The sequence below is a fragment of the Primulina tabacum genome, chromosome 1 (assembly GCF_025594145.1).
Source record: "Primulina tabacum isolate GXHZ01 chromosome 1, ASM2559414v2, whole genome shotgun sequence".
NCBI classification, from domain to species: domain Eukaryota; kingdom Viridiplantae; phylum Streptophyta; class Magnoliopsida; order Lamiales; family Gesneriaceae; genus Primulina; species Primulina tabacum.
This window is the reverse complement of record NC_134550.1, coordinates 16,509,532-16,536,302: the sequence shown is the minus strand read 5'-3', so window position 1 is coordinate 16,536,302 and position 26,771 is coordinate 16,509,532. Positions and strand designations below refer to the sequence as shown.

Below are 26,771 nucleotides of genomic sequence, written 5' to 3'. Positions count from 1 at the left end.
CATAATTTAAAGAACAGTCATGATGCTGAATAAGAGTTGTCATTTTTTGGTGATTGGTAGTTTCATAGTGGAAAAATCAAATTAACAGGGTGCTAATTGTTGTATTTTGTTTCAGATACTAGGTTTCTTCTTCGCAGGGATTGTGCTCAATCAACTCGGCCTAGTAAGAAATCTCATCGATGTTAAAATTTTATCTGAATGGGGGATTCTCTTCTTTGTGAGTTCAATAATATTTTTTCCCCTTACATTAGCGATTGGTCTGAAAATTATCCCGGTGGCTCGTTTAAATCAGAGAAATAATTTATTTTTCATTATTGGCACTGAAGCTCGGTGAGGGTGTTTGGATCTGTTTCTATACTAATCCATCTTGTTGTCACGATGTTGCTTTATCGACAAAGACTAAAAATTCCAGTGATGTTTCTACGAGATAAAAAATGGTACAACATTTCTACCTTGTCAATGTAATGAGTGAATTAATGTTGAACAATTTTGTTTGTGGAGAAGCAGTTTAAGATGTTACTGTAGTTATACTTTAACGTGGTGTAATTATTGAACTGAGAATGAATTAGGTTGAGCTGTATGATTGTCTTTTAATCAGAGAGATGAGTTTCATTCTCGCTGCTCTTTCAGTAGGCTGCCACAACAGTCCACTCATTCTCACTTTTACAATTTGATGATTGTGTGTTAAGAAACTTTTGAAATATGTTTATGCAATTCTGGGAAGTTAGCTTGGGACTAATGGGCTCAGACGAGAGTTACTTTGACTAGGTGTAAAATACTGGATCAAAACTTGTAGCAGTTAAATGGTTAAGCTTGAAAATTTGTTTCAAGCACAAGGAGGCAACAACAGAGGTTTCAAAGCTTAGAGACACATACAGCTTTTGTTACTTCTAGCTAACGGTGTACAGTTTGTTTGATAAATTTTGGAACTGTATATATAGACTGTTGGTAGCACAAGTGGAATGTGACAACCGGTTGATTACACTGGAAGGTCACAAATTTTGTTGTATTTTGTTTATGAGTATTGAATTGTAGAGTATTACTGGTAGTCGACTGGTATTTGAATTTTTTCGAATGTAAAGGTATTATAAATTTTCATTGCTTTATTATATTTTGAAGTCAGTTTTCTTAGCTGTTTAGGCATTTTACTTTGCATTGTCAAGTTTGTTATTCCAAGTGAAAAATGTTATCTGATGTTTTCAACTAACAGATGTTTCTTGCAGTTATTTGAGATGGGTTTGGAGCTCTCACTTGATCGCTTGAGAGCTCTTGCGAAGTTTGCATTTGGCCTGGGGCTAACTCAGGTATGCTTTCACAGCAATTCTAGCATGATGTTCAGGGTGTGGAAATGTGGTTCTAAACATTCAAGTAATTAAAATAATGGACTAGGCTGTAGTTCTTTATTTTCATTTAAGTAGTAACACTTGTTCATGCATATATATCATAGTGTATGTTTGGACTTTCTAGGGAACATCAGAACATAAGAAGGTTATGGACTTCTTGAGCTTAAAAGTTCCGATGCTTAATGTGAATCTTGTCAAAGAGGCTAGACTCCACCCTGCATATCTGTTTTCCACCTGAATGTTTTAGCTGTGCATCAACTACTGCACATTTAGGTGCAGGCACTTGATTACTTTCTTATCAAATATTGTAAAATATCCACTGTGTCATTGACCTTTCACTTTAGCAACCACTTATTAAAGTCTGCCCTGGTGCCTATCTGCTTGCACTTTATCGTCAATCAGGAACATGTATTCTGCGCCAAGTCCTTTCTCAATCCACAGTTCTACACATATTTCTGCCCCAGCGCATTTTTCCATCATGATGCTCATTGTGTTTTCTTATGTTCATCACGTGCAATGGTAGTTATTTTCTTATCCTTGCTGAAGAGCGATAATTCATTCACTGGCCTAGGATCTGGCTACAATCTATTTTTGTATCCCCAGTTATGATTCTTCATGCGGATGTGGCTACCATGAAGAGTATACTCAGAGACTCACTTAGCGACCAAATGTTCATCCCCAAAGAGCCCTTTTCTTGTGCGGGACAATGCTTTTCTCTTTTGACTAATAAAACCTCAATACCATATTTTGGATTTTTTTCACATGATCACATATCGCACATCCTAACCCTTTCAGCATGTAATATTGGACAAATGCTAATAAAATTTTGTATAACTCAGTATTTTTTTATGGTTTTTCTCTATTGAAGGTTTTACTATCACTCTAGCATTCACGGCATTTGAGCTTCCCCCAAATGGTGCTGTCGGAACAAGAATTTTGAAGTTTCTGTTTCACTCGAGGCCTGATTTGGTAAGAATTTTTTTACCAGCCAACTGTTTTAATTGACAGTGTGCTGTCTTAAAAGGGTGATCTTGGACTTATCTGTATTTTGCACTTTATATGCTAAATGAAAACAGGGAATTCAATCATGGTCGACAATTTTTTTAAACAGTAATTCTAAAAATTACCGATACTGTTGTTTTTCTCCAGCTGTGGCAAGTTGATATTTATCTTATGTCAAATTGGCATTTGGCTGGATGACGCATTGGAAAAGATAAGAAAAAAATAGAGAGACAAAAACTGAATATTTCCTTCAAGGACAGTGGTATGGATAATTAGAGAGCAATTCTAGAACTAATTTTAGGAGCAGTTAGAAATATTTAGAATTATAAAATAAGAATAAATAAAAAATTTTCTAATACTCCTGATTTATGCATGTTCCTAATATATGAAAAAAAGAAAAGAAAATGGCTAACAATCCTTTAATTGTCTCATGGAACAAATATTTCTTCTTTAGCATCCTCGAGACCTGCCATGTGCAAGGAAGCAGTTCTTATATATATTTTTGCTTTTGACTCACAGTTTATGATTCCGTTCTTCATAATAGTTTGCAATATGATATATACTACCTAGAAGCCACCATCTATGTTTATGCAGTTCCTATTTTAATATTCCCAGGTGAATTACTAACTACAGGTGCAACCTGTTACAGTTGTCGTGCATATTGTGATTACTGATCTGTCAACAGTCGATTATTGTATGTCAACAGTCGATTATCGTAACCTCATGCGTTGATGTCTTTTCTATGTATTAGACATACAATGAGAGTTAAGCACAGAGATTTCCTGATGTCTTGATTTATTATTATGTCATGTTTTTATTTGTACATTTGTTATTATTTTTTAAGTCACTGGTATTGTCTTGTCTTCTGTTGGACCTGCAATAGAGTTGTCAAAAATTGTAGGTCAATATTCGAAGTGTTGATGAAGCTGTGGTAATTGGTGCTGCACTTTCGTTGTCGTCTTCAGCCTTTGTTCTTCAGGTATTTCAGCTTAAAAATTGATTAGAGAAAAGGATCATTTTTTGTATTCAGCCACTTGTACAAGTGCACATTACTCTCTAAAAGATGCCAGATTTTTCTCTAATATTTCATGTCCTTTTTAATCTCCATTTTATACATCTAATCTAAGCTGTTTAACTTATGAGGTGGTAGTGCGTGCATGGAACTTTTATTTGAGTATCTTTAGAACCTTTATCATGCATAAAACTATATTAAATGCAAACTAATTCATCATGCAATAATTTGATTCCTGTGTCAAAAAGAAATGTTACGATAGTATGATTGTCAAGTCTCGAGGTACCAGTTAGTAATCATTAGTTCATAAAAAATATGACGTTTATAAACGGCTGTATTGCATGTTTAAAATTCTAGATATTCTTTTATAAAGAACTAATTACCTAAGGTATGATTAAAAGTACACTAGTACTCGATTAAAATTTAAACCATTAGAACTCATATGTTTGTCAACAATTCCTTGGCCAAAACAATTATTTGTACACATCACCGTTTTGTCTATCATGTAAAGACAGATGCTTTTTATTGTTTATAATTGATAGTGTGATCTTTAGTACACAATAATCATTAATAAGCTATCATAATGGCATTTTGAAACATATTTCCTGGTTCTAAAGCCTAACACCAAGATGTAATACAATCATTTTCTTGAAGTAGTTAGCTTTCTTATCAAGGAGTTATTGAGCATGCTAATAGTTTTGTATCATGTGCTAAAACTGATTTTAACTCTCCTCATTTTGAGGACTTTTCAATCGTATATATTTACTTATAATGATGGTGGTGCATTGGAGACTGTGGACTGTAATAAGCTCAAGTTTAATCTGTATGCGTTTTAAGTCTCCTCATTTTGAAGACTTTTCGATCGTGTTTCTTTACTAATAATGATGATGGTGTGTTGGGGACTGACTGTAATATGCTCAAGTTTAATCTGTATGCATTTTAAGGGATATGGCTGTATCAGATTGCTTTTGTTCAATATAATTTTTGTCTGTGATTCTCTCAGCATCTGTAATATTAGGAAATGAAGAGACTATTCCGATTTTGATACGACATGGGTTGGATCTTTTTGGATGGTTTAGTACCACCATATATGCCTCTTGGGTGACATTATTCTTTCATGTGATATATAGCTTCTCGCAGAGAAGGGAGAACTTCCAACTAAATTTGGCTCGGCAACACTGGGCATACTTTTATTCCAGGTTCTCTATTTCATTTTCTTTATCCCTTGTTTCATGTATTTTCTAAATATTTCTTATCATGCTCTTGCTTTCCCTTTTTTCCCCCTGAACTGGCTGGGTTGGTCTTACTCAATTCTTCATAACATGTGAAGTCTGTTACCTATTCTTGGTCATACTACGCATATTTGTAGGATATTGCAGTTGTCCCCCTTCTCGTTGTATTGCCGGTGTTGGAAAGCCAGGTAGTTTAAATACTTATTCTTCCAAGCATCCTAACGTTGTTGCTACTCAACTTATACTGGCACTTCAATATGTATAATCTGCAGAATTTCGCGCAAGAAAGTATTTGGCCAATGCTAGCTGAAGCAAGTTTAAAAGCTTTAGGTGGACTAGGTCTGCTTTCTCTAGGAGGAAAATATTTTCTGAGGCGGGTTTTTGAGGTCTGCATTAGTGCTGTTTGAGGAGAATAAATTTTCAGATGCATTTTTGTATATGCTGTGGTTGTTGAATCTTGGTTGTTGATTGCAGGTTGTTGCGGAAACTAGAAGTTCAGAAGCTTTCGTTGCTCTCTGCTTGCTGACTGTTTCTGGGACATCACTTATAACACAAAAATTGGGCTTCAGTGACACGGTTTGATTTTGTATCTTTTGTAAACTGTTGGATAAGACTGATATAAACATAGTTGTCAAGTTGAATATTTCAAATTTTGTTTAGGTTAACATATCTTAACATTTTGATAGATTCTGAGACAAGGTAGATGTAAACACATTATTTTGTTTCTGGTACATATGTTAACATTTTGATAGATTCTGAGACAAGGTAGATGTACCTTATGGAACATAGCTACCTTAAAGGAAAAGGCCTAAAACATTTCTGGTGCATCATTATTCATTGCTTATTTTGGTCGATATGGCTGGAACGCAACAACAGACTATTCAACGACATAGAAGAGCTTTCAGAGAATCTGTGGGAACAGTTAAGATCAGGGTGACAAGATGGACAGTAGCGACTCCGGCGTTTAAACATCTACTATTTTCAGATCCTGTTAGGGATTGGTGTTTTATTTCATGATGAATTATTGATAGTCTTAAACTTAGTCTAATTTCCATTTCTTAGTCTTTGTTTCGTGGATCGCTTATCCACTTCGCAATGTAACCTTTCTCTTATTATTAGCAATATGATAGTTTCTTATCCAAAAAAAAAAAAAAGTTTATTTTGCACTAAATTTTTATAAACAATTCTGAACCTTATAGGTAGATGTGATTATGATTTTGGTGGAGAGTTTGTGTAATTTGGTCCCGAAGCATGGGAAATAGATGTATTGTTCATATATTCATTTGCAGCTAGGAGCTTTTCTAGCTGGGGCCCTTCTAGCAGAAACAAACTTCCGCACACAACTTGAAGCTGACATTAGGCCATTGAGAGGATTACTTCTTGGGTTATTTTTTGTGACGACTGGGACTTCTATCGAGACACAGGTATTTATTTGTCTTGTCAGTTTTCACCAGCTTAGATTTTGTCGTTACATTCTCGAGCAAAGGATCGTGTAATAGATTGATTGACGGGGAAATCTGAAGATTCCAGATTCCCCTTCTTCTTATTAGATTTTCTACCCTTGTGACCAACTGTATAAAATGTGCTGAGGCTCGATTTGAGAGAACCTCAAGATCTCAACACTTTTGTTTGGAAAATATTTGATAACTTTTAGTCAAGGCAAGATTAACATAAATACAAAAGAGTCCTAGACCACCAAACCCTAAAGAAGATAAACATCAAATCTGAAAAGCAAAACCAATCCTAAATGCCGAGTCCTATCAAAATTCAAAATAAATTGATATGTGAAAATCCAAATCCTTGAGCTTGAAACGGCCATGGTTGTTGCCTCTGGTAAACTTGGATTACTGGACTTCCTCGCTTTCCTGGATCGTTGCGGTGCTCGTGACATCACCCACCCCTTGAGTACGGTGGTTGTCCGCAAACACAAAGGCGGGAAACACTGCACGAATAATGAAGTATCTTCCCAGGAAGCTTCAGCTGGTGATAAACCGTGCCAATGGATCAGCAATTTCATCCTGCCGTTGTGAACATGCTGGTCAAGGATCACCTAAGGAGTAGGAAGGGTCTCGCCTGGATGGAGAGAGGGAAGCGTGGGCTCACTGGACTCAATCCCAAGGAAAGGCTTCAGGAACAAAATATGGAAGTTTGGATGCATTTTGGTGGACTCCAGAAGTTCCCGCTTATAAGAGACTGAACCAACACGTGCCAACACCTTATAAGGCCCATAGAACCTGGGAGATAACTTCCGATTAGCTCGGGCGGACAAACTCAGATGGCGGTAAGGCTGAAGTTTCAAAAAAACCAAATCATCCACATCAAAGTGCACCTCCCGGTGGTTGCTGTCGTATTGCACTTTGATATGGTTTTGTGCATGCAACAACTGATACCTTACATCTTGCAGCACCTTATCCCGAAAGAGTAACAAATGATCCACAGCCTTGAGGCGAGCGATACCTGGGCAATATGATAGCATTTGAGGTGGCTGTCGGCTGAAGAAGACCTCAAAATGTGAAGCCCACAAAGAAGAGTGAAAGCTCGTATTGTAGCAATATTCAGCCCCAGCGAGCCACTCCACCCACTTCTTCAGGTAATCACATGCAAAGCACCATAGATACATTTCTAAAACTCTATTAACAACCTCTGTTTGCCAATCCGCTTGTGGGTGGTAAGAAGAACTGGAACAAAGCTTGGAACCTTGCAACCGAAACAACTCCTTCCAAAAAGAACTCATAAAAGTAACATCCCTATCGCTGATGGGATTCGGGCAGCCTGTGCAGTTTAAATGCGTTGTCAAGGAATATTCTTGCCACCGAAACAGCCGTATAAAGGTGTGATAGGGCAATAAATGTGCATATTTGGAGAATCATTCAACGACGACGAAGAGCACATTTTTCCCATGAGAAGAGGGAAGCCCTTCGACAAAAACACTCGAAATATCCGCTCAAACCTGATGTGGGATAGGTAGGGGTTGCAGGAGCCCCGACGGCTGAAGTTGTTAAACATTATTCCGTTGGCAAACAAGGCAAGTGGCGATGAAGTTCATCACATGCTGCCACGTACCTGCCTAGTTGAAATCATGAGCCACCCTCTGTAAAGTTTTGATACCCATCATGGCATGAATTGTGGACAAAAGCGGTAATACGAGTTATCAAAGGCGAAAGCTTTTGCAGAAAAATCCGATTTTTCTGCAACAAAAGTCCCTCTGTACAAGAGACCGGAAAATTTATGTGGTTCGGCCATAAAGGTCTATATCAACGACACAATGTCCAGGGGGTTATCTATATTAATCCTCTTAATTTAGAATGCATTTGTCACTTAATATCAAATATGATGCCAAAATATATTCTTTAACAACTACCTTTACCTTCACATAATCTTCTTCTCAAATGTTATTTTCATCACGCTTTTGTCCTTTAGAAAGCTGATAACATGTTTTACAATTGTACTTGTTTTGTGCAGCTTCTTATCCGAGAATGGCCAAATGTATTTTCACTCTTGGCGGGGTTGATAATAATCAAGACATTGATTATAACAGCAATAGGTCCACGAGTTGGATTAACTCTCCAAGAGAGTGTGAGGATAGGTTTGCTTCTTTCCCAGGGAGGTGAATTTGGATTTGTTGTTTTCTCTTTAGCAAACAGGTTTGTGACTTTTCTTGCTTGAGTGCAATGTTCTTTATTTGGGTTTCCTATTACAGGCTAACTTTTATACACTTTCATAGGCTTGGTGTGCTGCCACTAGAGCTGAATAAACTTCTCATAATTGTTGTTGTTCTGTCTATGGCACTGACCCCTCTACTCAATGAAGTAGGAAGAAAGGTAGCTGATTTTATTGGTGAAAAGTTTGAAAATGAGAGTGTAAGTCTCTGAAACGCATTGAATTTTATATATAGCAACTATAGAGGATGGGGCTAAATTATAAAATGTACACCTGTTAGGCTGGTTCAGAAAAGTCTCTGTGTACTCCCTAGCACTAGCTAGTAATCTAAAATGGAATATTCTCAATCAATAATCAACTTTCTCTCTCCCTTCTCTAATATACTATCTGCTCACCCCTTTCCCACTTAATTCACTCTTGGGCCTTAGGCCTTCTTTTATATAGTATAATGGGCTTTGATTTAATATCATAATCCCTAGCAACACCACAATAATTAACATGGTTCAATTAGCTAGCGAAGTTAATTTGTACCTAAAATAACTATCTTGTGTTGTAAACATCCACACTGGCACAAAGTCTTGATGGAGAACGCTTGGTGGAATGATTAGCTAAAGGAGAGGCCACTTCTTTGTGTCTTTCATTATTGCATCTTTAGGCAATCTACAAGGTGTGACATCCGGATCTGTGAATGCTAAGACAGCTTTGTTTTTCTCTGTTACTTCAATTTCTTAAAAAGCAAATCTATCTGAAATATTTAAATAATACTTTTGAGTTATTGACTGAAATATTATGATGATGCAGAAAACCGATGACTCAGTAAATTTTAATGCCAGCGAACCTATTGTTATTGTTGGATTTGGACGAAAAGCTCAGGTACAGCAGTCTATAAACTATTTGTTTAGCTGAACAGCATTAGTCAATTTTGATCGACAATTTCTCCTCTTCAAGGTTCTTGCCAATTTCTTGTCCACTCCATTGGCTTCTGTGATAGATGGTGTTGCAGGATGGCCTTATGTTGCTTTTGATCTTGACCCTTCCATTGTGAAGGTAAGTGTTAAGAAAATCACATGAGAATGGAAAACCAGTTTTTGCAAGGAATCAAAATGTTATGAAGGTTTAGGTGTAGTGCTTGCTTGTCTAGTTGTGTGTAGCACATTATTAATAGTGCTGGTAATATGGTGCTGTGGTTATAAAATCTTACAGCCCCCATGTCTAGAGAGAAAAAGATACCATAGTACATGGTCCTAGTGTTATGATGTTTGTTTTTCGCTCGCAAGCGCACGATGTCAAGTTTTAGTATATGATAAGTAGAGTATCGTTCCTACAAAGAATGAATAATTGATATTACACTAAATTTATGAAACCAACCTGAACTTAATCCTATTTATAGCTTCAATGATGATAGGATATTCGATTACTAAAATTTTGCAAGAAACATATTATGGATTTGGAATCGAAGATCAACTAGAGAGAGAATTCTAGAGGTGCGATTTCGCTCGGTTTTCCACCATGTTTAGTTTCTAACAGCATGTCCACTGCAAACTCTTCTAATTTATTAGCCAAGAATTCACAAAATGATCTATTCTTTTTCCCAGGTGATGAATAGAATTTAGTTATCTAATATCGATTCTAATATTCCTATTAACAATCAAATATTAAATAACATGAACAAAACAATAATTCCTTCAAAGGCTTCAATGGAAATATAGACCTTCTGATTTGGTCATTCTTCAGCCCTTCCTTCTCTCTTTTCCTTCCATATTTCAATGCCTTTATTTGCCATTTATGCCACAAATATTTAGTTGTTGCCTACTTTCCTACAAACGACAAAAACGACAACAAAACGCATAACACCGTTCAAGAAATAACAAAAATCTAAGTTAAATACATGCAATAGAAGTACAATAAATTCACTTATCAAATATCACAAACTTAGACTTTTGCTAGTCCGAAGCAAAACAAAATAAAACAAAAACAAAGAAATGGAAAATCAACGAATCAAAATACGAGAAAACAAAATAAAGTCGTGAAATACTGTGAAAGCAACAAGCCTCAGAGATCTAACGTTTAAATCTTCTATCGAGTGTTCATCAGTTCTCGCTCAAAATTTTGTATGTCTGTGTGATATGCCAATCCTATACAACCAATCCAACACCCGGATATAATCACGCAACTGATGAACTTCACAAACTCTTAAATTCTGTGACGTAACTCACGTTTCTAACCATTTTCTTCCAAATTCAATCCTTGCACAGATGAAAATGATTTTCCGGGTGAACATTGGGTTCAAAGTATCATCCAAATCAAGTCAAGTATACCCAACAATAATTCATTACATCAAGATGAAATTCAATTTAGTATAAATCATATGAAATTCATTTCATGGCAACGGTGCCAAAAACTTGTTGCGCGTTTGTTTAGCCCAAATATTTGAAAACCCACCAACCATAAAAGCCTGCAGAATATGAGAAGGCCCAATGAACAAGCCCATAAAGTGTCAGCTGAAGACCATGACGGAGGAGGTGATCCACGACACATCATGGATAGACGTGGAAAATGGCCAAAGCGTTTAGGGGAGTTGTACAAAAATGGGAACGAAAGAATCAAGAACCCCCGACAAAAATTCGACAAATCTACAGCAAAAACTCTGCAGAATTCTATCTTTAATTGTTCGCTCATTTCTTATTTTTCAAGCAGTGTATTTTCTCATTTCCTCCAATTTTTTTGTAAAAAATGTCTTTTAAATTCATAACAGCATATTTAAGTTTGATGTTGTCCATGGATTTTCTCTATAATTCCTTTATTTTCCTCAGTTTATACGTTTAGTTTTGAAGCCATATCGAAGGAACTATAACTAATGCTCGAATCGAGACTCGCAACGTTTGATAAACGAAGTCGGATCATTCACATTTGGCACGAACACGTGCCTGGCACGCCCGCAATTTTCGAGACAAACAAGTTGGCACGCCCGGTGGGACCCAATGCCTCCAAAGCGTACTGAGAAGAATGAAGGATTGCTCCATCACAGGGGAAAGGTCATCGCTCACAGGAAGAAGAAACTGTTGCAGATGGAAGAACTGTTGAAAGACTTGTTCACCAGTTCGAAGAGGAGACTATGAAGGAAGGAGTTGTCGTTTCTGGTAGTGATGGACCTTCAACAAACTTCATGTTGACTATGGAAAAGAATATCCGCAGTGATCTCAGAGAAATGACCCAAGCTTTCGCTAATGTTATGATGGAATTTGTGGCAGAAGTGAAGGAATGGAGGAAGTCTGCAAAAGGAGAGGTTGTTGCATCAGAAAATGATAAACTTCAAGAAGCGGACACTAAACTATTTAAAGATCAAGGCCAAGGATCGGGGATTCCTCAAGCAGGTGAAAATCGCCGCTTGGGAGAAGCACTGATTCCTGAATCTGCCAGGGAAAGAAGGTACACTCCTCCGCACAAAAAGGATGAGGAATTAGGGTTTAAATTCCAAAATTGCAGTAACAGGAAACAAATGGCTGGTAATATGTTCTCTGTGACGTCTCCTAACTTGCATCCAGGGATGTATGGTGATGGGGGAATGCGTGGATATTCAGTGCCAGGTTCGGGGAATAACACCCGGGAGGCAATCTATCTTCCACACCGGGTACGACAAACTCCAGTGTTGGATTTTGACACGGTACGGGACGTTATTCAAGAGTTGTATGGCCCAGGAGTGAGGCCAATCAACCGGCCAGAGTTTCACAAACCGTATCCTGATATGGTTGATCGTGAAAATCCTTACCCACGAGGATATCGCACTCCAGACTTTACTTTGTACTCGGGGGAAGATGGTCAATCTAGCGTGGAACATGTGGCGAGGTTTACAATACAGTGTGGGGAACTAGCAAATTTGGATAATTTTTCCAACTACAAGCTACGTTTATTTCCCAATTCATTGACTAGTACTGCGTTTACTTGGTATGCCACACTACCTCGGAATTCTATTATGACTTGGCATGACATGGAACGCCAGTTCCATACAGTTTTTCAGAACAGTACCTGATATCAGTATAGCGGAATTGTCGAGAGTGGTTCAGAAGCCGGGAGAATCTGCTAATGATTTCATTTGCGAATTCAAAAGAGTGAAGAGTGGGTGCAAAGTTTTCATTCCAGAATCAGAATATGTGAAAATGGCACAGCGAGGACTTGACTTTGAGTTGAGAAAGAAATTCCAAGGGATGGAATTCCGCGATTTTTATGAGCTTGCTGCCAAGGTATCAGAGTATGAGGAATTATTGCGTGAGAAAAGTCATAAAAGGAAGTCTACTGTTGGCTCTTACTTCCAGGAAGTTGAAGAAGTTGCCTTGGCAGAAGTGGTGAATTTTGGATCATGTATAGTCCCGTTGTTGAAGCACAAGAATGAAGAATTTCCCAGAAAAAAGTCTTCTCCAGTTCAAACGCCTTATACCTTTGATGCATCAAAGACAGAAGAACTTTTTGATCATTTGGTGAAGGAAAAATTCGTAACCTTCCCCTTAGATCACAAGCTGCCCAATAGGGAGGAGTTGAAAGGAAGAGATTACTGTAAGTATCACAATTCCTTCAACCATAATACTAATGCTTGTTGGGTGTTCAAGAATGTCTTGCAGGAAAGAATCAACAAGGGGGTCCTGAAATTTCCCGAGGAAAAAGAAACAATGATAGTGGATGAAGACCATCTCCCCCCGGTAGCCAATGTGAACATGAGCAGTACTGACTTGCGTTTCTTGATCAATGAGAGGAGAAAGAGTGGAAACAGGGACGTGTCCATTAGGCCGGGATTTACTTTAAAGAAGTGTTGGGTGCCTTGGAAAATGATATTTGAGATTAAAGAGAACAAAGCAGGAATTTTTCGTGAAAAAGATCACTATTGCAATGTGAGCAGTGTGCATTATAGTGGGAGGAATATGAGGTATGATAAGGAATCTATGGCCAAAAGGCCAGAGAACCAGTACCTCAGAAGGAACTCGTTTCCTCGGTTGGTGAATGACGAGAGAAGAAAAGACCCGCACTTAGTCCAGACGATGATACAGAGGTCAACACCTCCAGGCTCTAATAAAAAAGATGAAAGGAGACCCCGTTTTGTCGTTCCTCAGAGAGCAATCCCTGAAGGCATATGGAAGCGGGTAGAACATCCAAAGTTCCCAAAACCTCTTTCTCGAACCCAAAAACGACGTGTGTTGAGAGAAAAAGCTGTCGAGCGGAGATCTAAGATGGAGGATTCATTCAAAGAGAAGAAAAAATTTGGGAGGAAGGCTACTGAAGATAATGAGGAAGAAGGTAATGACTTGCTGTCGGAGCAAGACAGTAACGTGGTCAAGAAAGCTGCCTTCAAGGTAGGGCAGATTCTTGTCTCATTTGAGTGTGCCACGAGATCATTAATGTTACCTGATGAGTTCAAACGCAAAAGACTGTTTGGGTCTGGTGGATTTATAGGAAATGAAATTGCTACAGATTCCGTCCAGAATAATGTTTCAAAAGATTGTACTGGAGTTCTCGTTGATGAAGAGAAAAGAGTGGTTATGAAGAAACCTACCAATGAAATGACTAAACATATCAAACCACTTTATATCATAGCGCATGTTAATGAAAAACATGTATCTAGAGTATTGATAGATAGTGGATCTGCTGTCAATATTCTACCCCATAGAATTCTGCAGAAGTTGGGGAAAGGTGTGGAAGACTTGATTCCGACAGAAGTCTCTATGGCAGCTTTTACTGGAGAATCCACCAAAACCTTGGGAGTTTTACCAGCAAATGTTACTGTAGGGTTTCGATCCTATATGTCAGCTCTTTTCGTGATCAATTCCAGTGCTAGCTTCCATGTTTTGTCAGGGAGGGATTGGATTCATTCCAATCATTGTGTTTCATCCTCCCATGCACCAGTTATTGTTGATGTGGAAAGGAGATGAGTTGGAAGTGATACTGGCTGATTCGCAGCCGTATCAATCTAATTCCAATGCTGTAGAGGCTAGATATTATGATGGAGCCTTCGGTCCTATTAAAATTCGTGACTACAAGGTGAATGGACAGCAAGGGGCAGTCTACATGGATACTCAAAAAGTGAGAGAAGCAGTTGAAAAAATTCTCAAACCCACGGCCATGGTCTCTCCTCGACCCATGGTCCGACCTATTATCGAAGAGGTCGATGATTAAGTTCACCAAAGAGGAGATGGAAGTGGCTGCAACTTCCGAATGGAAAGCCAAAATGCAGCAGCTGGTGAACGAAGTACAGCCTCAGGAGTTGTGGGATATTGATGGGGCTGGAGTTATATTTGAGGAGGAATATGGAGGTACCAAGGAAGAAGAGTTACAAATGGAGGATTTAATCTTAGCTCCGGCTCAGATGAAAGATCGACAGCCGGAGACAGATGGTTCAAAAAGATGGAATAGATGAGAAGTGTTGTACAAAGTAGGCTGGATGGTTACTTTAGTTAGTTTTGTCATATTGACTTATAAGAAGATTCTGTAAATATGTGAGGAATAGGCTTTTAAGCCATTCCTTGCTGAAGTTTTTTGTAAATAATGATGGAGCATTGTGAATAAATAAAATAATTGCTCATGGAATCCGATGTAGTTGATGTATTTTGAGAGAAATATTTGTTGTGTTGGTTGGCCAAATTGATGAAAAGTGATGTTTGTTTATGGCATATCTTGAATCCTTGGGGAGTATTGTTTGGAAAATGTTGTTTAACAGTTAATTGGTAACAAGCAGTGTTGACCCACCATGTTTGCATCAATGTTGAAGAAAACAGGCTTTTTGCCGTTTGTTTAGTTTTTAGAAAATTTTGGCAGAGTTTCCCTTATAAATGTGAAATGCCAAAATACAAATACATGAAAACAAATCTTAAGCAGCATGTATAAGGTAAACAACATGTTTCCAACAACAAAGTTTGGCTTTCAAGCCACTTTCCCAACTCTACACATAATAAAAAACACTTGCCAAACAATGGCAAACAAGTGCCAAAAGTACACCTACTGTCCCTAGCCTACGTATTTTTTTTCCTTTCAATGTGTATGACATTCCATACATAAATGCTCAGTCAGTTGCAAAGATATTCATCCAAGCTTGGAAATTTATTTTGGATTGGCCGGCGACACACTCCCAAGAGGCAAGATTTTCCTTCTCCATTGGTATTTAAGGTACTGCTTGCATTGGCCTTTGAGATAAATCCTCGATTTCTCCAACTATGTTCAAGTGAAATAAATGTGATCACATGAGAAATAATGGAGTGTTGATCAACAAAATTATGCTTTGTGTGTGCTATATGTTGTCATTGATGTGGCACGCGTCACTTCTTTTTTAGATGGAATGAATCTTGCCATTTTTGAATTTATGGCTTGCTAAAATTCCAGTAAATGAGATCTCGTCCTCAATGAATTTGGTGGAGCATCACAATTCCTTGTGCTGGTGCATATCGTGTAAGCAAATGGAAGATTATATAAGTTGCATAAACTATAGACCAAGCTCTGAATATGCACACCAAGGAAGTTGCTCTATTGAAGTGCAAGCAGTGAGTATTGCAAGGTTTTGCTCATAAAAAAAAAACTCATTCAAACATAGGCACAAACACCTTGAGAGCAGCATGAAATGTGGCAAATTCTACTGTGTTTTTGTGATAGAGGATTGGGAAAAATGGTGAAATATATCTATCTTGAGAAGGTGTGGCTTGATGATGACAATTTTCAGAAACTTGGATGGCGTTACAAAGGCGATATAATCGGCAGTTTCTTCGGGAAGATCGATGGGTGCTGATGTAGATTTGGGTGAATGGAATGAGGAAAAAAGAGATAAGGAAGGGGTCAGGGAAAGCACACTCGGATCTAACCTGTTGGAGGAAGAACATGCATTCTAGCTGTCAATTCTTCTTCAAATCCATAGAACCAATCCTTTCAAAATCATATGACTGTACGCTAAGCTTTGAATGGCTAGAAGACCAAACAAAGTAGCCAAATAGCCAAAATGGGCCAAATTGGCCATTGGCCCAAATTGGCTAGGGGGCAGTTGTTTAGCCCAAATATTTGAAAACCCACCAACTATAAAAGCCTGCAGAATATGAGAAGGCCCAATGAACAAGCCCATAAAGTGTCAGTTGAAGACCATGACGGAGGGGGTGATCCACTCCACATCATGGATAGATGTGGAAAATGGCCAAACTGTTTAGGGGAGTTGTACAAAAATGGGAACGAAAGAATCAAGAACCCCCGACAAAAATTCAACAAATCTACAGCAAAAACTCTGCAGAATTCTATCATTAATTGTTCGCTCATTTTTTATTTTTCAAGCAGTGTATTTTCTCATTTCCTCCAACTTTTTTGTAAAAAATGTCGTTTTTAATTCATAACAGCATATTTAAGTTTGATGTTGTCCATGGATTCTCTCTATAATTCCTTTATTTTACTCAGTTTATACGTTTAGTTTTGAAGCCATATCGAAGGAACTATAACTAACGGTCGAATCGAGACTCGCAACTTTTGATAAACGAAGTCGGATCATTCACATTTGGCACAAACACGTGTCTGGCACGCCCGCAATTTTCGAGACAAACAACGTTTTTTAATCACAAGCGCATAATGACAATTTTAGTATAAGATAAGTAGGGTATCGTTCCCACGGAGAATAAATAATTGATATTACACTAAATATATGAAACTAATTTGAGCTTAATCGTATTAGAGCTTCAATGATGATAGGATATTCGATTACTAAATTTTGCAAGAAACAGATTATGGATTTGCAAGTGAAGATCAACTAGAGAGAATTCTAGAGGTGCGATTTCGCTCGACTTTCCACCATGTTCAATTTCTAACAGCATGTCCACCGCAAACTCTTCTTAATTTATTAGCCAATAATTCATAAAATGGTCTATTCTCTTTCCCAAGTGATGAATAGAGTTTAATTATCTAATATCCATTCTAATATTCATATACAACACAATTATTCCTTCAATGGAATTATTGGCCTTCCGAACATTATAATAGCCACTGATGTATTTTCCTATATCTTGTTCAAATTCTTCTTTCCCGAGTGATGAATCTAAACACAAATCATTCAACTTATGGTTAGTAAATTGAAAACATTAAATCAGGAAAACACAACTAAACTATACAATGAATTCCAATAACTATGTCAAAAGATCATAAACATGGTTTTCAGTCTCGCTACGTCGTCCCTCTAGATGAGACAATTAGTTCATGATAAAATTCAAAAAATAACCAAACATGGTCTTGAAACAATTCACCAAAATGAAATCAATGAAAAGGGAAGAAATAAAACAAAGATAGAAGAAGTGTTCTCCATCTTCGAATAGATGCAATCTCCATCCTTGTGCCCAAATCTTCAGCCCTTCCTTCCTCTTTTCCTTCCATTTTTCAATGCCTTTCTTTGCCATTTATGCCACAAATATTTAGTTGTTGCCAAGTTTCCTACAAACGACAACAAAACGCACAACACCGCTCAAGAAATAACAAAAATCCAAGTTAAATACATGCAATAGAAGTGCAATAAATTACACTTATCATGTTACAACTACCGAAATCAACATGAACGGAGACTAGAAGATTCAAGGCATAAGCTGAAATATAATTGCATATGTACATCTCTACAAGGATTAAAACCCCCTACCCTAGCAAAAGCTAGTTCAACCCTCAAAATATAGAATAATCGATTCCCAAACTCTAGCCAACTCCCTTTTTTTATATAATTTCCATTTCCTCTTCCCCAATTCACTGTTTCTAGAACTCTCTTCTACTTGATTCTTGACTAATCAGATACACTAAACTTAGGTTCCTAACTCCTAGCGATAATTTTAATGGAATCAGATCTTAGTTGTTCTTTTCTTGGGAAATGCTTCGAATTAATACTTGAAAAGTTGATTATGTTTGAATTTTGCAGCATTTTCCCCTGAATCTTAAACATATTTGCTCCGTGTTCAAGACAAATTTTATCTCATGATCTGGTTAAAAGTTTCTTTTTTGTTTTTACCATAATAGGCATCTAGAAAACTTGGTTTTCCAGTCCTTTATGGCGATGGCTCCCGTCCAGCAGTTTTGCAGTCTGCTGGTATCGGCTCCCCCAAAGCTGTGATGGTAATGTATACAGGAAAGAAGAAAACATCCGAGGCTGTTCAGAGGATTCGTCTCGCCTTCCCTGGGGTAAATTAGTCTGTATTTCAAACCATCCATTTTACTCTTACTAAAAAAAAAAAGCAACAAATGGGAGTAGGTAGGCCAGAGCCAAAATATCGTACATATAAGCCAAAATATGTACCGTACATATAAGCCAAAATATCGTACATATAAGCCAAAATATTTTAGGAAGTGGGAGGGGGAATTCTGGTTGATCTTGAATAAAAAATTTGGAACTACCGAAGGAACAGAATAGCCAATTTACTTGGTCATGTGTGGAAGGTGAAAAATAATCCATATTCTTAATTCTCTGTGGCTTGCTAATTAGTTATCTATTAATCATGAAGATTGGCATGTCACACAGAAATTTACTCGAAGGCGTTACCCAAGCTTATAGGTTTTGTTTAGTACATTCGTAACATTTGGCATCACAGGTTCCTATATATGCTTGGGCTCGGGACATGATGCACCTCTTAGATTTGAAGAAAGCGGGTGCAACTGATGCAATTCTTGAAAATGCAGAGGTATCCTGATCTCAATATTTAATAAGGAACGTTTTAGAATGATAAAGTGTTCAGACTGGTTTTATTGATTTTTGCAGACAAGTTTACAGCTGGGCTCTAAGCTTTTGAAGGGACTCGGTGTTATGTCTAATGATGTTAGCTTTCTGAGCCAGCTTGTACGAGATTCGATGGAATTACAAGCTCAAGACGCATTAGAAAGGACTAATGATCCAAAGGTGAATGTCATGAAGCCATTGCAGGTACTTAATCACTTGAACACACATCACAGCTATCTTGCATATGCTCAAACTTCTAGAAGAAGTGGTTCTAACATGATATCAGAGGGCGGAGGTTTCAATTTCAGAACTAGTGTGCAAATCCCTTTTCTATTCAGTTGAATTTGTTTTTGGATGATTTTTCTAGGTTTTTCGAACAACTGATTGAAATTCACGCATATGCCGTAAATATTAAGTTCGAACATACATTCCCTGCACTCCGACTTATATGCTAAGGAGCATTTTAAGTGTAAAAGTTTCGGATCATCTCTCATAGCTTGAGCTTTTGGGAAATCTGGTTCTAAAACTACTCCTATTTTTTTATTTTCCCCTTAAAACTTTGCAAGGATGGCAGCTTCTGATGTATTATTGTGCTTTTACTTTTGTATACAAGCTTAATGCACGAATTTTCAACGAGACTTGAATGTTGTTGAAAGGTGAGAGTGGTGGACTCAATGGGAGCACCACTCTATTCTAATGAAGATGAACCACGGAGAGTTACACGAACAAATGAAGACATCACATTGGACTTACCCACGACTACAAATCAGTCTTACAACAGCGAGCTTGACTTGAATGATGAAGAAGCTAAGGGCGTCTTGTACTGTGAAATTGATGCAGAAAACAATACGCAATCTCACGTCGACAGAGTTTACATGAAGAACCCAGTAGGTGTTACCAGTGAGGATACTTAGTGGTTTCTGAGGCATGTCTAAACGTGAAATCATTGATTAGGAGGAGGCTGGAAATACCAGATTTTGCTGAATTCAGTAATTTTTGTTACCAAAATACATTGAAATCCTGCCTTAATCCAACGAAGTATTTTGATTCTGTTCATATCTGTTTATTACAACTCTTCTGGACCCATAACAAAAATAATCAATTTCTTTTGTTTTCGTTGATATATATATACACATATACATATGCGAATCATCCACATGTCAAACATTATTTATCCTGTGGCAGTAGGTCATCCATCAACAAAAAAAATATCCAACATAAAGTTTTAATTCTTTTTCGAAGTGCCAGTGGAGTAAAACAATATAATCTCTGTCTAAACTACAAATTCAAGAAAATATGTGGCCATAACATCTACAGTAGAAACTACAAAAACAATCGTATCAGAAAACTATAGCTTCTGTAGAGAGAAATAAGCATCCATCAGAAGAGTTAAATCAGTCATCACCAGAAACAGTCTTTTGCTTCTTCCATTTGTATGCTGGTTCCAAAATCTTGATGGTCGTAGATCGTGTTTCTTCAGGGAAAAAGTAGGTAGTGTGTGCACCAAAAAATAAAATTAGGCTTAATATTTAAAAAGCTCATGCCCTATAAATAATTGACCAGAAAAGTGAACAAGAAAAGCCCAATAGTTATTCAAGACTATCAACATTGCAGTTTGCAGACCAGATCGTGGACACAAGATCATGGACCAGATCGAGGATAGTGAAGGGAGTGGAGAGAACTGCCCAAACCATGAACGAGATAAAAAGAATCGACAGAGCACAAATGAAACACACAATCTCCCGCACAAATTCTGACAAACTCTTTGCATAATTCTCATAGCTTTAATCAATTTTTTTCATAGTTTCATTCCAGATTTCAGTAGTTCGAGTCATCTTCTTTTATATTTCAATAACGTTCTTAATTTTATGTTAATATTTTGTAAATTCTCACAATTTATTGAAAATATAAATCATGTTGGGAGTTTATCTCTTGAGTTCCATTAGTTTTTCTTTAGCTTTCTTTGTTTATGGCGTTGTATTCGTTTAAAAAATTATAATGAATGGTCAAGTTTAGTATATATGATCGTTGTGTTTTTAAAAGTTAGTTTTTTATCATTTTTACACAAATTGATACGTCTTTGCATCTGACACGCCGACAAATCAAAATATTGTGCAAACAGGTAGTCCACATACTCCTTGTAAGCTACGGGCCCATCCTCGGCTTCTACATGCCTCCGCTTCTTGAGTTTCTTTGGAAGCTTGACACACACCAAATCAACATTCCTGAGCTCACCAACGCTGCTTTCCATGTTCAACCACTCCTCCAAAAGCGTAGCTCTTTCCTCTGTCAATTCAGGCTTAGAAGTTCTAAAATAGCTAAGGGTTCTTTCGAAAATAGCTCGAGCATGCCGAAGACATTTTCTCTTTTGTTCATTATCGCTTTCATGTGCATTTGAGTCCTTCTCAGATGCCTCAAACTTAGCTTAACTAATCCACACATTCAAGTGTTTTGTGCGGTTTAAAAGCCTCTAATAAAGGGCTCTAGCTCTTTCATACTCGGACTCTAATATTTCAAAGTCTATGTAAGCCTTCCACAACACTTCTGGCATATCTTCGGCAAAGGACCTCTCCAACTCGGCAAATTTGCTCCAGGCATAAGATTTCTCTGCTGACCACTCCAAATACTTCTCATACAGCTTCCCAGAACGTTCTATGTTACCAAGCCGCAACTCCATTTCAATGTACTACTTAAAAATCTTATCTTTGGGGGCCCAACCAATTGCTGACCCTAAGATTCGCTATGCCCAATCAATGTCTAAATGGCATATTTTCAACTGTGCAGCCATCAACCAAATCTTGGCAAAAGAAAATTTGTCACGAGGAATGTCTCGAGGCACAAGCTGTACGCCTCTCTAGTGCAATCCACGATCTGGGCATCAAGCTTTTCGTATAAAACATAACTGATCTTGTTGGGAGGAATGTTTTAAACGGCCCCCTCATATACATCATCAATCCTGTTTTTATCTCTGACGCTCTCCTCCAACCTTATATAATCAAACCAAACGTCGTAATCAAGCGGGTTTTTCCAAACCTCGTCTTCATACTGCGACCTCCTCTTGCCAACAATGCCATCCGCAATGCTTCCTGATTTGACCGGGTGAATTGGGTATGAGATGGGTGGAAAATTTCACCGGGTCAGACTAGGATTGTCCACAAAAGGGTTTTTCTTTACTCTTGAAATATCTGCACAATCAAGAAATAACAAAGATCGTTAGTGGGGAGCCGGATGATTTTCCGGAATGGCCACTCCGATGCTCAAGTCAGTATTTTGTGAGGAGAGTAAAATTTCTTTTGCAAGAGAATGTGTATATGAATGCCTTAGTAAAACAAACCTTTGTATTTATAGGATGAAAACCAATGATGACTTTGTTTTCAGTGTCTAACTACTACTCATGATGGGATAGCAGCCCATGCTTTTGTTTTACTGACACTGTTAAATCTGACAGGCCATGCTTACTTCGATTGAGTCCTGTCACTCTTTCATATGCCAAAAGATCTCTTAATGATGACCAAGTCATGGTGTCTCATACCTACAATCTAAGACAGGACACCGAAAAGCCCGGGCTCTATCCTCCCGGGCTCGCAGATGGACTTCGCCCTTGCTACTCCAAGCTCCTGGCTGCCCGAGCTCCAATCTCCCGGGATCTCAGATGAGCTCGGCCTCTGCTTGACACGGAGCAAGGTGGCTTTGATCTCTTGCTTACCCGGGCTCTAAACCGGTGTTGACCCGAGAAAATATGGGATATTTTCCGGGGTATCACCACTCCCTCCCTCAAATAGTCGGGCTAGAGTTCTATTCGCTGTCCCGAGTGATAAGAAGTGTGTTTGTGCGGGAAACTTATGGGACATAGGACTGACGTGAGCATGATGTAAGCCCTAGTAGTCTAAAGGTCGGATGTCACTTTGAATTCCGCGCCTGCCTGTCTGTATTTATCGCACAATTTCTAAGGAGAAACATGACCGTCCTTTTAACTTTAGATTAACGATTTAGATCAAATTTTCTCAGCCTATATAAAATAACAGACTCTCCACATTTTCCACTTTTACGCTCTTGCACTCTTTTCACCTTCTCTCGAGTTTCCGGCGTGATGTGCTTCTCCTCCAGCGATTGCTACCTTTTTCGTCAGGTCTCAACAACTCGTAAGTCTTTCTACCCTTTTTTTCCTAGAACATGTCGAAATCCACTTCTACTTCTAGAGCGAATGCGCGCGGCTCGCTTGAGTACGAGTCTGCAGCGGCACGCGTTGATTCACCATCCCCTTCTGTGAAAAAACCCACTTCCCTCTGCCTCTCCAAAAACCAAAAATGCAAAAAACCAAACCTCCCACTTCTGGCCCCTCTCGGGCTTCTAAAAAGGAGAAAGGTAAAGCCCAGGCTCCTAGCTCACCTCATTCTGATGCCCCGAGTGCTCCCTGTTTTCTACCATGGAGACTACTCTTCGTCCTGGGGCTGAAGAAGATCTTAGGTCCTGGGATCTATTCCTTCTTCCTTTCAAATCCGGCTTCCCGGTCCCTCCGATCGGGCTGATAAGCCCCCAGAGGGTTTCTTTACTTTCTTTAAAGACCAAGTACGCAATTGTCTCAGATTTCCCATCCCTACCTTTTACATGGAAGTGGCCCAATTCTTCGGGATCCCGATAAACCAACTTCACCACAACTCTTTTCTCATAATGTCTGCAACTTACATTCTTTTTAAGATGCACAACCTCCTTAATATCCCCCTTGTCCTTCATTATTTCTTTGTCTGCCAGTTTGGGGACAATGCCTTTTATCTGTCTGCCCGTCTAAAAAGTCGATTTCTTGATGATATCTCATCTTCTCTAAAGGGATGAAAAGGCAGGTTCTTTTGCATCACCCTTCCCTCTCCTCCTCAGTGCTTGACTGGCTTTCTTCCCAGCATTCCAACCCAGCCTGATCTTCCCCGGGCTTATAAATTTGAGGACTTTTTGGCTTACGGGTTGATTGCTCGGGCAGAGGACCCTTTAGACAGGGTGATTGAGGCAATGGCTACTGGCTCGGGCGCTCAATCCGGTAATTTCCTTTTCTGCTCTGTTTTTTTCCTGTTGTACTTTATACTTTACATTTATTCTAACATTCATATTCTCTTTTTCGCTCTTTTTTTTTGTCAGATACCTCAGAGATGCAAGAGGCCTTTGCCAAAAGACGGGCTGCTGAAAAGGCGGCTGAGGAAAAAAAGCGTGCAGCCCGAAAAGCTGCAACTGGGAAGAAAACCTTGGCTCAGCCAACTGTTGCTGAAGCTCAAGCACCTGCCGTAGCCGAGGCGGCCACCCTAGGAGGTTCGGCTCGGGCAACTGATCAAACGGAAAGAGAGATGATTCCTCCTAACTCGACGGGTGATTCAATGGATCACGTCCCTCTCATCCGGAGGAAAAGATTCCAACCCAAAGATGATACTCCTTAGTGACGCTGAGGAAGGAGTTCAAGGCTCTTCCCAGGCAACCCGATATGCTCCTCCCTCCCAACCCAGCTTCCTACCGAGCTCCACCACTCCAACCCGCAAAGAGTTCGAGACAACCTTTTCCTGGACGGGGTTTCTTTGGAGCGGGTGAAATTTGTCAAGAGCTTACTATCTCCTGCCGAAGATGTTCATCTACGGGCCCTATTCCCCAATAAAAAATTATTCGATGGGATTTCTCGGACCCTCTCGTTATGTTTTCTATAAACTTTCCTTTCCCTCCCCTCCTCTCTTTTTTCCTTTCTTTTATTTTTTTTATATATATATATATATATCACTATTTCTTGTAGGGCCTTCAAATGCTAGTTGCTGACTTCGAAGAAGTATCTTCACTGGCTAAGAAGGAAACCAACCAAGGGTTGCTAATAAGCTTCACCAAAAGATGCAGGGATAGCTAGAGCAAACCCGACTTTTACATGAATAAGTAGTAACCGAGCTGCGGACCATTTCGGAGGTGAATTACCAGCAGCTGGAGGAGGCCCTGGTGAATCTCCAAAGGGTCCAAGCAGAGGCTGTGGAATTCAAAGCCCGGGCTAACACGCTAAGGAACTTGCTATCTACCTCTGAGGTGCAGGTTCAATTTTTATCGAATGGATTAAATGCTGAGAAGGACCGTGCGGATAAGGCTAAATCTAGTTTGGCTGCCTAATGCCGCTTGAGGAGGAGTGGCGGGCTTCTTTCCTCCAATCTCCTGTGTTTAGAATGACAGTTGAGGACAAATCTTATTCCTTCTTCTGGACAGGCTTTGACAAGTGCGCAAAACAATTCAAAGAAGCGGGGCTTCTTCCGAAGGATAGGGAAGGCTTCCCTGACTTTGACCGCGCCATTGCATCCCTTCCCAAGGAGGCTGATGAAACCGGAGAAGCAGGCAATAATGAGCAGCCGGACCCGTGCAATGTAGTATAGGATTGTATTCATATTTCTCTTTTCATGATGCATGTACTTCCAGCCTTCGGGATTTTATTAATGAAACTGATTTTTTTTCTGTTTTTTCCTTTGTCAATATATCAATCGATAAATAACACGATAGTTCTGTAAGAATCCAAGAAATTTCTAAGTGTCAATGGATAACCGTCTCTCTTCTAATCAACATTTCGCCTTCAAGTATAACATTAAAACCTTGAAAAAATTTCTAAGTCATGAAAAATAATCGGGATGTCTTGCCCTTTGTGCTTAATAGATTACCAAAGCCTCATGCCTCCCGGATTTAATAAATTGCCGGGTCTTCGTGCCTCCTGGGTACCGGGACATCATGCTTCCCGAGTTTAGATAAATTACCGGTGCCTCATGCCTCTCGGGTTTAGATAAATTATCGGGGTCTCGGGCCTCCCGGGTTTAAATAACATACTTCGTACATTCTTGAGAAAAATTTTCATTTATACTTCAGATAATAAGTACACTTTTAAGCATAATATTTCTTCAAATGAAAAGCATTCCAGGGTCTTTTAAAAGATCGACCATGGACATCTTCTAAATACAATGCTCCTGAACTGAGTCTTTTTATTACTTTGTAAGGCCCTTCCCACCGGGCCTCTAACTTTCCTACCTCTCCAGCCGAGTTAGCTTTCTTTAGAACCAGATCTCCCACTTGAAATTCTCGGGGTCGGACGTTCTGATTATAAGCTCGCATGACCCGCCTTCGATAAGTTTCCATTTGAATGGCTGCTCTTTCTCTTTTTTCTTCTATAAAGTCTAGTTCCTGGGCCCATGCTTCATCATTTCCTTCCGGGTAGCTATGAACCCTGACAGATGTTTGACCGATCTCTACTGGTAGCACTGCTTTAGATCAATAAACCAGGCTATAAGGGGTTTTTATAGTTGCAGTCCGAGGAGTAGTTCGATAAACCCAGAGAACAGTAAGTACTTCTTCCACCCAATCTTTCCCTATGCCTTGCAATCTATCCTTCAGAGCTTGCACAATTTCCCTGTTAGTGATCTCTGTCTGTCCATTGGCTTGTGGGTAGGCTACCAAGGTGAACGACTGAGTAATTTTCATTTTCTTTGCACCAAGCAATGATTTTTCGCCCTTGGAATTTTGGGCCATTGTCTGATATCAACTTCATGGGTAGCCCAAATCTACAAACTATGTTTTTCCATAAAAAACTCACAACCTCTTCTTCAGTAATTCTGGCTAGAGGTTCAGATTCCACCCATTTAGAAAAGTAGTCCACGGCTATCAGCAAGAGTTTCTTCTAAGGTCGGGCTGCTGGGAAAGACCCCACAATATCCAGGCCCCATCGATAAAAAAGGCAGGATGCTCGAACTAGTTGCAAAGGCGAAGCTGGGATATGACATAAATGACCATGACGTTGACACCCTTCACAAGACTGTACTACTTCCCGGGCATCTGTA

The 26,771-nt window shown here is 38.9% G+C and overlaps 1 protein-coding gene and 1 pseudogene across 1 annotated transcript; one reads left to right on the top strand and one right to left on the bottom strand.

Moving 5' to 3' along the window:
• Positions 1 to 1,255: 1,255 nt before the first annotated feature.
• Positions 1,256 to 19,998, top strand: LOC142505794 (K(+) efflux antiporter 3, chloroplastic-like; the record flags this gene model as incomplete). Its single annotated transcript, XM_075618905.1, has 16 exons — positions 1,256 to 1,304; positions 2,212 to 2,312; positions 3,247 to 3,324; positions 4,488 to 4,556; positions 4,727 to 4,777; positions 4,862 to 4,975; positions 5,064 to 5,165; positions 5,879 to 6,013; positions 8,052 to 8,233; positions 8,314 to 8,449; positions 9,051 to 9,122; positions 9,198 to 9,296; positions 18,249 to 18,410; positions 18,818 to 18,907; positions 18,985 to 19,146; positions 19,599 to 19,998. Coding segments are annotated over 16 exons (1,860 nt in total), but the record flags the coding sequence as incomplete, so codon positions are not given.
• Positions 19,999 to 20,196: 198 nt separating this feature from the next.
• On the bottom strand, positions 20,197 to 23,676 carry LOC142505783 (pre-mRNA-splicing factor CLF1-like; annotated as a pseudogene).
• Positions 23,677 to 26,771: the final 3,095 nt, after the last annotated feature.